At 35.1% G+C, this 16886-nt stretch overlaps 2 protein-coding genes across 3 annotated transcripts in view; one reads left to right on the top strand and one right to left on the bottom strand.

The window, feature by feature from the left end:
* Window positions 1-4358: 4358 nt before the first annotated feature.
* Window positions 4359-5497, bottom strand: LOC129237710 (calcyclin-binding protein). The gene is made up of 3 exons (XM_054872610.1): window positions 5369-5497; window positions 5139-5314; window positions 4359-4975 (listed from the first exon to the last, which is right to left on the bottom strand). Exons 1-3 carry the CDS (start codon window positions 5381-5383, stop codon window positions 4495-4497), a joined length of 672 nt encoding a protein of 223 aa, XP_054728585.1. The 5' UTR covers window positions 5384-5497; the 3' UTR covers window positions 4359-4494.
* Window positions 5498-8045: 2548 nt separating this feature from the next.
* The window catches only part of LOC129236924 (GAS2-like protein pickled eggs), a 223344-nt gene continuing 214503 nt past the window's right edge, over window positions 8046-16886 (top strand). The window contains exon 1 of one of the 2 annotated variants that reach the window (XM_054871228.1): window positions 8046-8498. The gene's annotated coding sequence lies outside the window, so the exon portion shown is untranslated. Of the gene's footprint in view, window positions 8499-14381; window positions 15405-16886 lie in introns of those variants that run through there. The other variant, XM_054871229.1, reaches the window with a different exon arrangement.

Raw genomic sequence — 16886 nt, 5'->3', positions numbered from 1 at the left:
TATATATATACATATATATATATACAAACATACAAATAATATGCACACCCATGCAAACAAACAATACATCCATATAAAACAATAAACATTTCTACCATAAAGTGTTGTGCCTGAATGTAAGGTTTTTAACAGAATATATTAAAAGTTGTGTAGTGAAAAGAAAACGCAGAGAGCTTTTAAGAGGGACAACTTCAACAAAAACACCAACAATAGTAACAAAAATGGAAATTACTTTAATAAATACAAAATATTATTTTGTTGAAAAACAAGACAAAAAAAAAAAACAAACAATGGTACATAGATACATACATACATATATTGTTATTAACATTCCATAAATATAAAATAAAAATAAAAAAACAAAATGTTTCCTTGTATTGGAATTAAGCGTGTTTTATTCGAATTGCGTACGCGTCGCAAATGTGATAAGGCTTAAGCAATGAAGCGCGTAAAGTTCACAAAATGCTCTCACGACCTGCAAACGTCTAGCAGGAAATCCCTGGGGCAGCAGCCCAAGAATCCTTAGATGAATGTACAAGTACATCACGATAATAAGACCAATGATAACATATGAAGGGGTCGCTAAGGCATCGAGAGCTACTCTCTCGACAATGCGGACAGCATTAACGGTCTGTTAGTTGGCTAGATTACAGTCCAGAGTATTGTTTACAAGCGCGCGGAAGCATTTTGCCGAGAGTAAACACGAAAAAAGAAAATCAGTAATGGATTTCAAACGTAATAGTGCGATTGCATTATATTTGACTAGAAAATCACAACCAGCGATTGTTCGTGAGCTCGAGCACCTTAAAGTAAATGAAGTTTTTGTTTATCGCACCATTAATCGTTACATTGATACGGGTAGCATCGCGAAACGTCATGGAGGTGGTTATCAAAAGACTGCAACGTCACCGGAAATGGTTTAAAAAGTGAAAAAGCGACTTGAGCGAAATCTCCGACGAAGTGCCAATCAAATGGCGAAAGAACTGAAAATATCTGACCGTAGCACCCGCCGCATACTGAAAAATAGTCTCAAAGTCAAGCCTTACAAGATTCAAAAAGCGCGTGATCTCACATCAAAGCAGCAACAAGTCAGACTTGAGAGAACGAAGGAGTTGCTTCGCTTGGCCGAAAGCGGTCAATTTCCGAACATTGTGCTTTCTGACGAGAAAATTTTTCAAATTGAGCAATTCGTAAATTCACAAAACGATAGAGTTTATTTGACCGACCGTTCATACGAGAATTTGAGTCATCGATTGGCCACCAGGAGGCAGCATCCGCCACAGGGAATGGTTTGGGCCGCTGTAACTGCAGATGGGCGCTCTCCAATTATTTTCATCGAGCCTGGCGTCAAAGTAAATGCGAAATATTATCGGGAAAATATTCTGGAGGTTTCTTTGAAGCCGTTGGCAGCCAAACATATCGGTGGCAGGCTGAGAACTTTTCAACAGGACTCGGCACCGTCTCACGAAGCACGAGTGAACCAAGAATTGCTAAAACACAACGTTTCGAACTTCATAACGTCCATACAATGGCTCTCAAATTCACCAGACGCGGATCCGATGGATTTTTTTTTGGTCCATTTTGGAGAGCAAGGTCCGAACTAAAAGATTCATCAGCCTCGAGGCGCTGAAAAAAGCCATTGCCTGCGAGTGGGCCAAAAAACATGGAAGTCACATTCGGGCAGTTTGCGAACCCTCTCAAGGCCATAGTCAAGGCAAAAGGTGGTAATATCGAGCAAAACTAAATTGATTCTTAATTGTGTATTATTTTCGCACATTTTTTACTTTGAATTTAATAAAAGTAATTTTTGAAACTAAATGTGTGACCCTTTTAATTGGTTACACTTCGAGTGCCGGACTTTGGAAGCTTCAGGGCTCAGGGCCTTGATGAGGGTGCGGCGGATCTGTGCCACAGCTGCGATGGAGGTCATGCTTGAGCTGAAACCGCTCCATATACAAACATATTCAGTAATCAGCCAAGCGTACTCTGTTGAATATTATCAGGGAAGGCTACGGGAGAGGAAAAGTGATTTAATCTAAAAACATGGAATTGCTAAGGCTGCAGCTCCAACTTACGCAGCTACATAGAGATGATATCACTAAAGTCATTAAATTCGAAAAAAAATTCAGAATTGAACTGGACGATAAGTTAGGTTAGGTTAGTATGGTTGCCCAGGGAGTGGGCACACTTGGACGAAGAGAGATTCGTCCTTTGTGATATGGACGATAAGTTAAACTGAAATAGAGCTGCATTTGAAAAAAAATACCAGATGCACTGGTACATAGATGGCTCGAAGATCCCAGAAGGCATAGGCGCTGGAATATACGGCCACAAAACCAAGAGTTCTATGCCGTTGGGTAGTTTTCCAAGCACCTTCCAAACTTAGACAGAAATTTCTGGAATGAGCGAATTGGCATTGTGAGATTAAGACTGCACTGCACCTTGAGTGTATCGAGAAATTGAATCTACTAGGAACGCACAATCGCATCCGGATAATTTGGGTTCCACGACACAAGGGTGGGAGAGGCTGCGGCCTCACCAGTAATAGCTCCCGAGACCTTCCTTGCTATTGGACAACACCATCCAGGAGAATGTTAGGAGTGAAGAGCTAGGCCTAATGGAGGTTTGCTGGAACCAAACTATGGAACTAAGTCCCGCGCAATCCTTATTGGGAGGGTACAACCAAAAAAGGTTTAAAAGACTCATAACGCTCCCCATGGATAAACTGAGAATGATGGCGAACATTCAGCCCATCTTAAGTTTAATAAGGAAACTGGGTCTAGATGAGGTACTGTAATGAGTATTAGTCACAAAAGGCCATGAGGTCGAAGCATAAAGAGGCTAACATAACCGCAAATTAGTCACCGTTCGTAGTCCACGAATATTCAACCCTCCCCACCCCTTTCCTTTTTCTTCTATCGTTTTCCTTCACCTCTTTTTCTCCTCTTGCAATGGTATCACAAAGGATGAACCAAACTTCTTTCGCCCAAGTGGGCCCACTCTCTGCGCAACCATTACTACCTAACCTAACCTCCACGAAGCATGGAGGAGGAAATGCAATGGTTTGGGGGTGCATAATTGCATCTGGAGTAGGAAAAATGGTTTTTATTGATGATAAAATGGCCAAACATCTGTATAGAGCCGTTAAAATTGGACTGAATTCTAGAGGGTTCTTGTTCCAACAAGACAATGACCCAAAAAACTCATCTTATCTCGTGTAAGAATGGCTTATTTACCACTGTAAGCTGTTTAAATATTCACCCCAATCACCTCATCCGAACCCAATTGAGCATGTCTCGGAGGTCTTAGAAAGGAGAATCAGAAAGCACAAAATAACATCAAAGGCGTCATTAGAGACAACTTTAAGTGTTGAGTGGGAGGAAATTGGCGCGTAAACCGTGACGACTCTATTCTTTGCGTTCGAGCGCTGGGGGAAGTGTAGTTATGTTGCCGACTTTAGACGCGTTTTTCTCAAAACTATATTTTTCGAATTGGCGTACACGATAACTCGAAAGGTTATTGACCGATCTCCCTGAAATTTTGTACACATCTTTTTTATGATACTACTTTCTATGTGTTTCAAGTTTTCGAAAATTCGCCCCAAAATTAATTTTTTTTTTAGCATTTTGTACCGAGAATTTTTTTCCATTTATTGTTAATTCCAGTCAATGCAGTATTCAGGTCACTGACGCCGATGCTACAATGCCGGCCGATTGAGAGGCCCCGCTGCTACCTTCCTGGAAGAATTGAGTGTACATCCGCCATTTTAAATGATTCAAAAAAAAAAAACAATATATACATTTGTTTTAATGTATAAATAAACTGTATGCCATTTTGAAAAAAATATTTTGACTTCTTCATTTTAAATAATTTTAATGGAAATCAGGGAAAATATGTACGTTTACAGGTATCTGCCCCCTTAAACATGTTAGTTATATCCTGAGAGTCTACGCCTGTAAAGCATTCATGAAATTTTATGAATGACTTTTTATTAAATAAAATAAATTTTGAGTGATTTTATTTTGACCTTACACTCTTCATTGCTTGCCTGTTTGTATGCTGTCTGGTTCACGAGTGCCAAATGTGATTGACGTATCACGCCATTTGCTAAAATTATAAATCTTCCGATGGGGTGATTAATTTTGCGCCACTCTATGTATTTAAAGGAGATATTGCTAAATTTCCTTTCACATTGGAATTAACATTTATATTGCGTTACAGTATATTAGAAGTGATTTCATACTTAACAGGAGGTTGTGACAAACAAAATTTTCCACAGCTTCTTGGATTTCCGCATGGGGGCCTATCACTTATTATTTCTCAACGGCGCCGATTATTTTAAATAAAATATATGTATGTGCGTAATTACTGTACTATGGTTTATTTGAAATAATCTATTTTCACTTATAATGTAAAAAAAAAAATTATATAAATATATTTGTTAAATATCGCATTGAAGAATGTTTTGTTTTATACCGGAACAAAAATGTGTCATTAAATCTCATTCTGTAAATGGGCTTTTTGTTGGCCTTCAGTCCACGCCTTGGCAATCATTTGTTTTGTTTTTGAATCACCGCTGTTATACATTTTCTTCATTATGTTCACAAGAGCATTTTCAGGTGAAGCATCCTCGGAGTTTTCGAATTCAGCATCCGACTTTTGCTTCAAACGCTTCTGTATGGTGGTTAGGTGGTCCCAATGTTTGCCTTCCTCATTTTTCTTTAAATAAATGGCGACCATGTCATTCTTAACTTTGCGATAGCTCTTCTCTATATTTATACTATCGAGCAAGTTGTTGATAGTCAAACCATAATCTTTGCCCTTTAGATCGCTGACTTTCAATACCAATGAATTTTCATTGAATGTGACGTCAACATTCGATTCGTCAATGTTTTGGACACCATCCAATGTAACAAACAACTTTACAAACTTGTCACTCTGGTCCCAAGCGTATTCAGTCAATTCCACCAAATATCTGCCCGCAAAAGATAGGGGAAATACATAAATGATTAACAATTCTCTAAATGTATCTATATAGAATTACACATTGCAAGAATTAGTATAGTAGCGTGGCGCAGATGTTTCTAGAATCCTATAGTGTGACCTTAATGAACTGATGCTAAAATGCGTGTAATTACCTTTTCGGTGTTGCAACTGCACCCCCTGCTTTCTTTTGGGTGGCAAGGTGCTCTTTCATCTCTAGAGTAACAATTTCTTTCTCAATCTCGGCTTTAGCGGCAAGTAAAGTATTTCGAATACGAGGACGTATAACCCCGTCGAGCAGTTTATTCAACTCCGCTACGTCTTGACGCAACTATAGAAATACATACCGTTTAATGAAAGCCCATATATAAATTATATAACTTACGTCTTCCATAGACATCTTTAAGTTTGGTTTGTTTTATATTAGTAAAATAATTTGCCTCCCAAAGGATTTTTGATCGCAGTAAAAACGCAGTTGTTCACAATTTTAAACCCCAAAAATGTGTGAATCTAATAACAGGGTGTTTATGATGGACTAAAATGGGGAAACAGTGTTAGTAAAGTTATAAAACCGATTTAATATCGAAATGTCGATAAATGTTGGAAAATGCTGATAATAATAATTCAAACCCGCTATTTTTTTATTATTTAATAGACATCCGTAATTTGTGTTAACTGCTTTACTTTTTTAATTTTATTAGACATGAAACGAAGTTTCTCAAAAACTGAATGGGACTGCATTAGTGCAAAACCCCATAAAAATGGGGATACAATCAGGTCAATATTTAATGTCGTAAATTTAATTTGCTGCAAATACTTCCATAAAAATTGTAAAGCTTTGCATCTCGAAAATTTGTTGCTCAGGAAGTTGGTGACAAGATACTATAGTCTCACAAAAACAAAATACTAATTCAGGAAAATACTGAGCAAATACTGAAATGCACTTAAAGTTTTATATTCTACCATTGTATGCTTTCAATTAAACTTGCCAAAGTACATATTATGTCTAGGTATTGGATTTAGACAAGGATTGAATTTAGACATTACATACATTTTCAATACCAGCCATCATGCCAAGTTATAGATTTTTCGTCATATTCAAATATCAAAAAGTAAATAAAATATTCGTTGACAATAAGGGCGCATGTAAAAATTCATGTTTATTTTTCAGGCTAATTCTTTGGGTTTAAAGGCGATAGAGCAGCAATATTCTCAACAGACCGTATAGTTTTTGGCTTGGCAGTCCTTTTTTCCTATGCTTGACAGAACCAGTTTCTTCACATTTTTTTACCAACCTTTGAATTGTCGACTCATTTGGTTGATTATTTATACAAAAACCATCACGATTTTTGCGGTATGTTGTTCTTGTAGATGTATCATTTTTAAAACAAGTTTCAATAAGTTTCACGCAATTTGCATACTTGGCAAATGTCAAAGATGACATAAAAAATGCATCTAGACGTCATCATTTACACAGGGAAATATTTGGAAGGCAAACATTTTGTGCGAGGGATTGCCGCGGAAGAGAGAAGACAATTTGTCTCCCGTACTGACGAGATGCTTTGCGCTTCTTATTCGAATTCCCATCTTGAAGCTATTTTTGACTGTGCTTCATTCGTTTTCTTCTTCTGTGGGAGAAAGTTCTGAGTTCTGTGTTGGTTTTCAACCGACTGGAAGAAATCAACGATGACAAACATCAGAATGCTGCTTGGGAAATACAGGATGATTATTGCTAGTAAAGTAGGCATGATTTTAAAAATCTTATGTGGCATGTTTAGGTTGAATTCTAATTTTTCCCCCATTTCTAGATAAAAAAAAAAAAAAATAATTGGCGCGTACACTTCTGTTAGGTGTTTGGCCGAGCTCCTCCTCCTATTTGTGGTGTGCGTCTTGATGTTGTTCCACAAATGGAGGGACCTACAGTTTCAAGCCGACTCCGAACGGCAGATATTTTTGTGAGGAGCTTTTTCATGGCAGAAATACACTCGCATGTTTGCCGTTGCCTGCCGAGGGGCGACCGCTATTAGAAAAATGTTTTTATTAATTTTGCTTTCACCGAGATTCGAACCAACGACCTCTCTGTGAATTCCGAATGGTAATCACGCACCAACCCATTCGGCTACGGCGGCCGCCATTTCTAGATACTCAAGTTAATTTTATGTTAATTATTTATATGTGAAGTATTTTTTTTTTTTGAGTTTTTTATTATTCAACCTGCTTGCATTCTTCATTGAAATATTAAAGAAGCTGTTGACGAACGTTGTCTGCTTTACATGTTATCGGGTTATAGAATATATCCGAACCAGAAGATGCTAAAGTAGTAAACGTCAAAATGTTGCCGAAAAGAATTTTGCCGGTGTGACTGCGAAGGAAACACGAAAAACGAATTTCCAGTGTCTCCATTCCAGATGTCTCCGTGTGTAAATCGGCATTTATTTAAAATTGTCATACATTTACGTAGCAAACTATCGATAAATTTGTACTCAAAATGTCGTCACTGGTTGGATATTGTTGGCATCATGTAGGTCGAAAGAAATGAGAGAGTGGATGCTATCAGCTGTCCATAAACGAAATTTGTGCTGCCATATTTAACAAACTGAATTTGTGTTCGTAATAGATTGGTTTATAGATATGAAATAAGTAATTTTAAATACCCTGATAAACTAATTTGCTTAGTTTGTTGTACTTTTATTTTAACTTTTGACGTTGTTACCTTTGTAATGCACATTTCTGAAATTTTAATTCCGTGTTGATATAAGGCAAACATGAATACACGTGTGAATACATTTGTTTGCCGAAATATTGCCGAATAATGCACATATACATAAATTAAGTCAAATTAAATTTTTTACATACATCTGTTTGAGAACTAAAAGTTTCACACTATGTTATCACATCTAACATTCCCTAATAAATTCATGCGGGATTTTCCTTTTCGCTGGCAACATTGTTGCTGCCTGGCGTCGTAGCAGCAGCGACGTCGCCTCATGTTGATCTTTGAATTTGCGTTTGAATATAACAAATGCGCTCGTCGTCGCGATTGTTAAACGTGATAGGGCGTCGCGAGGTTTTCATCTTCGTCTCCGTTTGCGGTGTTTGCATTTGCGTTTGCGCCTAATACAATATTGTCGCTACTCAACCAGTGTTTTAAGTACAAAATCAATTTCAAAGACGGTTTATGAAATTTTATAAAACTTCGTTGCAAATTGAATTCGGTGTAATTTTAAAAGTGGATTCGCTAGTGATCACTTTATAAAAAGCATACAATTACTATTTCACTATTATATTATATTATAAATACAAATTTGCAGTAAATTTTATGCCTATGAATAGTGTCTGAAAAAAGTGAGATTGCAGTTACTTTCCAAGAGTTTTCATAAAAAAAGTGGAAATTTAAATTTGCGGAACCGGAAAGTGTTGACCAACTTAGCAACCTCATATGCGGGAAACACACGCACATACGCAGGCATAACCGTGCGCCCGAAAGTGATAAAGGAAACGGAGGAAGAGAAAAGGTTTGCCAAAACAAAGAATACGATAATGATGATAATATGTACATATGTATACATATGTAAATGTACTCGTATATGTGTATGCACGGGAGGGTTTGCTTAAATGTGCCTAGTTGTATTTATGCATTCATAAACATTTACTTGTGTGTGGAAGTGATTGGAATAATTCGCTTGCTCGTTTAATTAACTCACATTTCTTATCAGAAGTGTGTTTTTGTTACTGTGTAATTTATTGGAAAAATAATGAGCGCATGGGAAATGAAAAAAGTAACAACCACGATCAGAACATTTTTGTTCGCTGCAGCAAATTAATCATATTTTCTGTTAATGTGCCATTGTAGTTGTTTACTTTATTTTTCATATGTTTTCTTACTGAGAAAAGACACAACACTAAATTTTTTTGGAATTGTGTTACTTATTAAGCAAAAATTAAAAATGAAAGGTAGCGTTGGGCCACAAATTCGGCGAAAATGTTATTGCCTATAAGGTTGTAAAACTCAGCTTCTTACAATATTATGTATGCATGTATGTGTGTATTAGAGTAAAAGAGTTTGTATGGTTGAATGAGTCAGTTTGTATGTTTTTGTTAAGCAAATTGTTAAATTGTTTAATTTTTGCAAAAGCTAAGCTTCTTTGGGCTATGGTGGGGATGGCTTTCCATTGCTACCACGATAAATTTTCTTAAGTCTAAGTGCGTGGATCGAATTTAAAAATTATAACACACAAATTTAGTCACTATATTAGCCTTTTGATTTATAGTACTTTTTATAAATTGCCATTAAGAATTGATAGCAATATTCAACGTTAAAAATGCTTAATTTTTGCATAAGCTTGAAAAAATGCCCTATTACAGACGCTTATTTTACTTAAATACAAGCACAGAAAAGTAACAATATTCACTTATAAACACTCCATATTAATTCAAGATTTGATTTAAAGCTATTTTTAATCAATAATTAATTATTATTAACTATTATTAACTTTTGCAGTTTTTAAAAGAGTTAAACTAATCTTTGGCCTTCGATAAAGCATTATTTTCAATAATACTGAAAATTTGGACTAAAAAATCGCGATAAAATTATAATTTCATAAAAAGTGAAAATTTGGAATACAAAATCGAGCGATGAATCGAAAAATCATTATTTTCAAAAATAGCGAAAAATTGGACTAAAAAATCGCGATAAAAAATATTTTCATAAATTGCGCGATTTTTTATTCCGAATTTTCGCCTGCGGCGCGTTTTTATTTGGAAATGTTTATGTACATATGTATGTGTTCCAAAAAAATATAAAAAAATTGATAAATAGTGAAAATTTCGAATAAAAAATTGCGCAGTTTTTAGTACAAATTTTCGCCGGCGGCATGTTATAAAAAATAAAAAATTTTTATGAAATACAATTTTTATAAAAATAATAAATTTTTCGCCAGCGTCACTTGTAAATTTTGCGATAACACCACATTTTCATAAATAGTATGAATTATAAAACCTAAGTTGCTTGCTTAACCCTTGCTGAGTTAACAATTGCTTTATACATTTCTCTTCAACGATATTTCAGTACAATATGTAAATAAGGTCGTAAAAAAAATATCTTTAAGCTTTTCCTGGGGGTTCTATAGGCACCCTAGGAGGTTGGGACTTTCATCGTTATAATGATGTGACCTTGCTCTTTCTATTGGGAGCAGTAGGTGGTGCCACACCTCCTCCACTTTCGTCCCTCATCCAAATATATCGTGGTAGTAATGGAAAGTTTAGCCCAATGGTGTATTACTTTAGTATTTACTCTATTGAAGGACTATATATGTACGTAGATATGTGTATGAGTATGTATGTATATATGATCGGATTTCTACTTCAATTTGTGATGTGTGCGTCTTGTTGGTGTTCTAGGGCGCACCCCAACAAGACAAATGGTGGTCAAGTCCTAGGAAGGCGATATAGTTTTATTAGAGGTTTTTCATGACAGAATTACAATTGGTGGCTTGCTATTGCCTGCCAAGTCAGAAACTATAAAATCAAAAAACTTTTTCAGCCTTTTGGTATTTCATGTCTGCAATATAGATATCGAACACGACATCAACAGTATACATAGTAATTGCGAGAATTTAAGGCGTTAGGGGCAGTCAGAGGCCCGAAAAAATGATGATTTTCAATAATTTTTTTTGCAGTCAGTGGCTTTATTTTACAAAAATAAAAATAGCATTAGCATAGCAAAGCATAGCATTAATACATCATGTTTCGACGTGACTTTAGCAAAATTAAAAAAAAAAATGAATATTTGTAAAAGTTGGTGTTGTTTGTGATCGCGGTGATCATCACAAGTCCTTGAAGATTCATCTAAAATCAATCGAACAAGAGAAATTAGTTTTATTAATAGATAATATTGTGCCTTATCGAAGCTTTATTTTTCCTTAACATTAACAATATGGCGACCTCAGGAAATATTTTTCAGATTTTCGAGAAAAAACCGACAATTAATTGTTTAAAAAAGTCGAAATTTTTGAAAAAAAAAATTCCTTCGATCAGGCACGAGTGTTTTATGTTTTTCAAAAGCAGTAGGTAGAAATTTTATTGAAATCTACCAAGAGGTTTTTAAGTTACAGTGATCACCAGTTCAAAAAACATGGTTTTGAGAAAAACGCATTTAAAGTCTTGCTATCGATTATCGGAGCACCCGAGAGCCCTTTGTTCATTGTTGAATAACTCGAAAAGTATTTGTCGGATTCACTTCAAATTTTCACACAATATTTTTAAAGTTACTTAAAGAAAATACCAAAAAAAATCAAATTTTTTGAAAATTCTGACTACTCCTAACCCCTTATGTCAATAAGGGCGCCATAAAAGTTTTAGATCAAAAGACTCTCGCTTTACTGTTATAAAAACAAGCTTTCAGAAATGTGCATTTAATTTTTACTTAAAATACCTTTACTTTTCAGTTTAATAAGCAACTTAGGTTCGTTAAAAGAATGCTCTCAGGACATAATGTATACCGCTCGGAAGAGTGCTATTAAGTATTATAAATAAAACCAAACAATTCATTCTAAGATGATTATGTAGAAATTAATGTCAGTTGTTCTTCCGTGCTCTGTAAAAAAGTCATATATTATATTAATAGTATCTCGCTGGCACAAAATAGCGTCTGAGCTTCTGACCAAAAGTTTTTTTCCTTCACTCTGCACTAACTCCGCTCTGGTAGTTTATTTCGCTTCGAGCTCTACTCTTAGCAACGCTCTCGCTCTCAATAAAAATTTGATAATTATATTTTATGTGTTTATTTACATATTCTTTTGGTTTTACATATGTACTTATACATACATGCATATATTTTTATTATATTTATATTTATTTAGTTCGATAAAAAAAATTGCGATATTATATTTCTTTGGACTGTGTAAAATAGATAAGGTTAATTTTTAAGGTTGAATATATACATCCAGTAAGCGTTGCTATTACAATAGGCCTCCATCTTGGCCTGGATCCAGTGGTTGCGCCTACAACCTATCCCAAGCTATTTGAAAAGAATTCAGGCGAAGTAAGCTGATTGCTGCATTTGCGAAATAAGTTCACACTTTGAGCGGCCAAAAACTAGCGCTGATTTTTAATAATGTTTTTTTTTCTTTTTGCCGACGAACAAAAAGTACAATTTTTAGGAACCGGCGCTGATTTCTTTTAGTGGGTTTTTTGCAAACAATTTTTTTTCATTTTCTTTCATATAAATTTATTTTCAAGTTACTATCTCTGTTCTTAATTGGTACCAGGATCCCTAAACTACTTCATCTATTATACTTTTGCGCTTCTTCACCCAACTAAATTTTTCTTTGTTTATTGTAGGATATCTAATCAAAATAACTTGCGGTTTTCAACCGAAATTATAAAACTAGTTTTTCATAATTTTTTACATTTTTAAAAATTTCGTCAAAATATTTCTAAAAATTTTTTGTGACCTGAACCAACTTCAAAATATCAAAAAACCCTATTTTTACACTTCATTGACGAAATTTGTATGTCGATCTTTGGAGCGGAAACTCTTATATCATCTAAGGTAAATTTTTGAAAAAAAAAATTTTTTTTTTAATAATTTTATTAATAAAAACACGATATTCGGCGGTACTCTCAAATTGGTCCATCTTGTGAAAATCTAAATAGTTTTGCGAAATATTTTGGCGGAGGCCTTGAAAATATTATTATAAATAATTTGAAAATTCCATTGGAAAAATTATCCCAATTCTTTTTTTTTGTTTCTATTTTATGTATGTAATAATTATACTTCAGCTTTACTTACCCTTTTTTCCTTTTACAAAACTCCAAATAAAATTTTATTACCTTAAATATCCACTTTTCTTCCACTGTGCACAATGGGGGCCAACATGTATTTGCTACTTTTATTTATAAACTGGATGAAACTAAGCACTATATTGAACGTTTTCGGGACATTTTTCTATAGCTTCGAAAACGTTCTCTGTTTTAACTCGCTTTTTCTGCTCTATGTTCAAAACGTTTTCATCAAAAGTATTTCGAAACTCTTTATCTGACACTGTGTTGATGGAAAGTGGAAAATGGCCACCACGACCACGCTTACAGGACAATATCATTTTCATGAAATTTTCCATAACCGAATTGCAAAGTGGCTGCCCTATGTCCTCGATAGCCTCACGAATTCCTTCTTTGAGGTCTTGAATCGACCCTGGGCTGTTGGCGTAGACCTTCTCTTTCACGTGGCTCCAAAGACAAAATTCACAAGGTGTTAAATCACAATCTCGGTGGCCAATTGTGATCACTTCTTCGAGAGATAACACGGTCCGGAAACTTTTCCCGTAAAAGATCAATGCTTTCGTTGCTTGTGTGGTATGTAGCGCCGCCGTCTTGTTGAAAATAACCGTTGTCCAGATCAATACCATCCAATTTCGGCCATAAAAAATCGTGAATCATCTCTCGATAGCGCCATCCATTCACCAGTAACACCTGTTATTGGAATATTCTTTATACTATATATGCGGTTTTTCTCGGATCCTATGCTTTCGCATAGTGAACGTTTAGCCCTGCTAAATTTGAAATCGCTCCGCAAAGGAAGGTGAATATTATATTTAACAGTCTGTCTTCTTTATAAATAATAAAATTTAATCTTCCGCGGAGGTAGTTTCATGCTGCGTTGCCCTTCTATGTAGAAAATGCTAGAATGAATTATGCTTATAATGCATCTATTGGAAAGGCTATTCACGAATTTAGCCAAAGTTCAACATCTATCGATCTTGATTTTGCTTTGCCTTAAAATTTTGTTTACTGATATTCTGAATACAGGGTATCGCATTCAGAATTTACGTATAATTGTTAAGTAATCTGTAAGAAATTATTGTTTCACAGACTAAATATGCAAATAAATAAATATATACATTTTTTTCTACTTCCCTCAACGGTAAATATTTCGAGTGAAAATTATGCATAGCTCAAACCTGTTAAAGACAAGATACAAAATTAATTTTGCGTATTACAAATATTATTATAAGAATTACTCTTTTCTTTTCTTTAATTATTATATTTTTATACTTAAAAGTTATACTAATGAATTTATGTATGTATGTATGTAAGTAAACTCACCCAAGTCGCACTTAGAGAGCAAATCCAACAATAGTCGAATAATCGCGCTCAGAATGTTTGCCTAGTCATACACTACCACTCAGTACATGCGCATAGCATGCACTCTCTCTTCCAGGTACCGAAATAGAAACCAAAATCTCCAAAAATGCGCCCTGTGACAGCTGTCAACCCCCCAAATCAGCTGGATTTGTTTACTGCGGCATGCGGTAGCAGCCGCTCACGGCCAGCCTCGGAGAGATTTAATCGATGTGACTCTAAGCAATTATCAGTGCCTTCTTTTTTGTTTTCGGTCTACCTACCTAGCTGCTGAAAAAAGTCAGCTATCGACTGACGACCACGAGGTGAACGTCGATGATGACGACGACGGCGACGGCATTTTTGCTGGAGAGTTTGCAATATTCTGCGATACGATTAAGACGTACGCGGACGCTCGGCGCGTATCCGTAAAAATATTAGCACTGGGACATTTGCGGATGATTTTGTTTGCTACTATAAACGTTAGTGTAGTTCATGTTGTTGGTGGTTTTTTTTTTAAATACGTACAAACACATGTACATAAGTATTACGTAGGAACTTTTTTCCATGGTAGCCGCAACATTGTTAGATTCTTTCACTGGTGTGTCTGTTATTGCGATATACTTGCATATACACACGCACACGTATGGTGCTGGGATGGAAACGATTGATTCTTGAAATGCCTTAAAGATTAGCTTCTCCAGTAAATGTGATTTAAAAGTGAATTGTTTGGAAGAAATAAGTGTTAATAAAATATGAAAAAGTAGTGTGGGAAAATGTGAGTAAAAATGCTTATCAATGCTTTATGTGTATGTGCAAACAAAATAAATATATGCTTGCTGATTGGTATGCAAAATACGTATACTTGTATATGTAGATATGTATGTGTCTAAGTACATATAAATGAGTTATCACAGCTCACATATTGGTTTGCCGCAAAGCTAATTTTTCCAATACATATCAATAATCATTTAATAGTCTAGCGGCAGCACCCAGCGCCTTTAGAGAGAGCTGGGGACGACCGCAGTCCACTTATATTATATGTTATGTAGAGTGTTTAGTCACCGCAATAAACTTTATCGCTAAAGTTCGGGACCAAGCGAAAAGAAGAAAAAAAAAATGCCTTATCGACAAGTCAGTCGTCGGTATAGACGGCAGTGCTGGTGATATATGTACGTTCAAGAAAGTTTGTCAAAGCAAAATATTATAAAATTCTACACATTTTTACAAGCAACTAATTTGTGCGCTTGTCAAGGAAATATTCAAGAAAACTGAATTCAACTGTGGTATTTACCATAACTGTAAGTACATAGTACAAAAAGTTTAAAAATACATACATAAAAATGTATGTTTTGTATACAATTTAGTCTTTACTACTTAAAATAGTTTAAAAACTTTTTCCCACCCCGCCAGTATTGATATATGTTTATAAAATATATAAGTACTTGTATAGTTATGTTTTTGTTGCTGTCCTTAGGAATTCGTAACCATGACTAGCTGGCGTTCACATTAACTACATAATGGGCGTATTTCACACAACGGTGTTCTATGTTCTATGAAGTGCCAATTGGTTTCTCTTTCGATAGTGCTCAATTATTTCCACTACTACTCTATTATTTCTACTAGAGTTGCTTACTACTAGAGAGCCCAGATGTAGTGAGTACATGTTCCCTGAGTAGATGCTCTGCTGTTTGAAAATCTAGTATTGTTTTTGGTATAGATGGATAGATGAGTAACTGTGACTACTTTCCCCTTTATCAAGAGCAAGAGCACACTTAAGCTCAGTGGGTTTATGTCATACCGTTGTTGAGGCTAGTAGTTTTAAGGATTAGTATTCCTTAAAAATTCGTGGATGTTCGTTGAACTCAGGTCCGTTAGACAACCAAACAAGTAGAGTAGCTTTTCACGATTCTTCTTGTTACGATCTTTCTATATTAGAAAAGCTAAGCTGTGAAAAATTACAAATAACTTAAGGGGACAGATACCTGTAAACGGCCATATTTTTCCTGATTTTCATTAAAATGATTTAAAATGATGAAGTCAATATATTTTTTGCAAAATTGGCATACAGTTTATATAATATAATACAATTGTTTTTTTTTTTAATTATTTAAAATGGCGGATGTACACTCAATTCTTCTAGGAAGGTCGCAGCGGGGCTTCTCAATTGGTGGGCATTGTATCATAGCATCGGCGTCAGTGACCTGAACACTATTTTTGCTTCGAAAAAATTATTTTTTCGAAAAATTTTTGAAAACTCGTAAATTCACAAAGAAAGTAATATCATAAAAAAGATGTGTACACAATTTCAGGGAGATAGGCCAATAAATTTTCGAGTTATCGTGTACGTCAATTCGAAAAATATAAATTTGAGAAAAACGCGTCTAAAGTCGGCAACGTAACTATTCCTATACCAGCGCTCGAACGCAAAGAATAGAGTTGTCACGGTTGACAACCTATAATATAAGAAATACTTCAATTTACGTTCTAAAAATTGTTTTCACATATTATTAAAGGATAATATTAACATTTTATGGAAAAAAAAAATTGTTTTCCGAAATTTTACAGGTGTCTGTCCCCTTAAGTTATAGTTGATTGTCAAAATTTTCCTCAGCTGAGATCAACTGATTCAGATTTCTCTTTTTGTGGGTAACATTTGCTTTGGCGAATTCTTTCATTCTAATCCTATTCGAGTCGTAATTTTTTCATTATAATGCTATACCGTTGACGTTTCATATTCTCATCAAATTTTACAAGATGAGTTTTTGTCGATGCGCAGGAAT

Source organism: Anastrepha obliqua, chromosome 2 (genome assembly GCF_027943255.1).
Source record: "Anastrepha obliqua isolate idAnaObli1 chromosome 2, idAnaObli1_1.0, whole genome shotgun sequence".
NCBI lineage: Eukaryota > Metazoa > Arthropoda > Insecta > Diptera > Tephritidae > Anastrepha > Anastrepha obliqua.
This window is presented reverse-complemented; position numbering and strand designations above follow the sequence as displayed.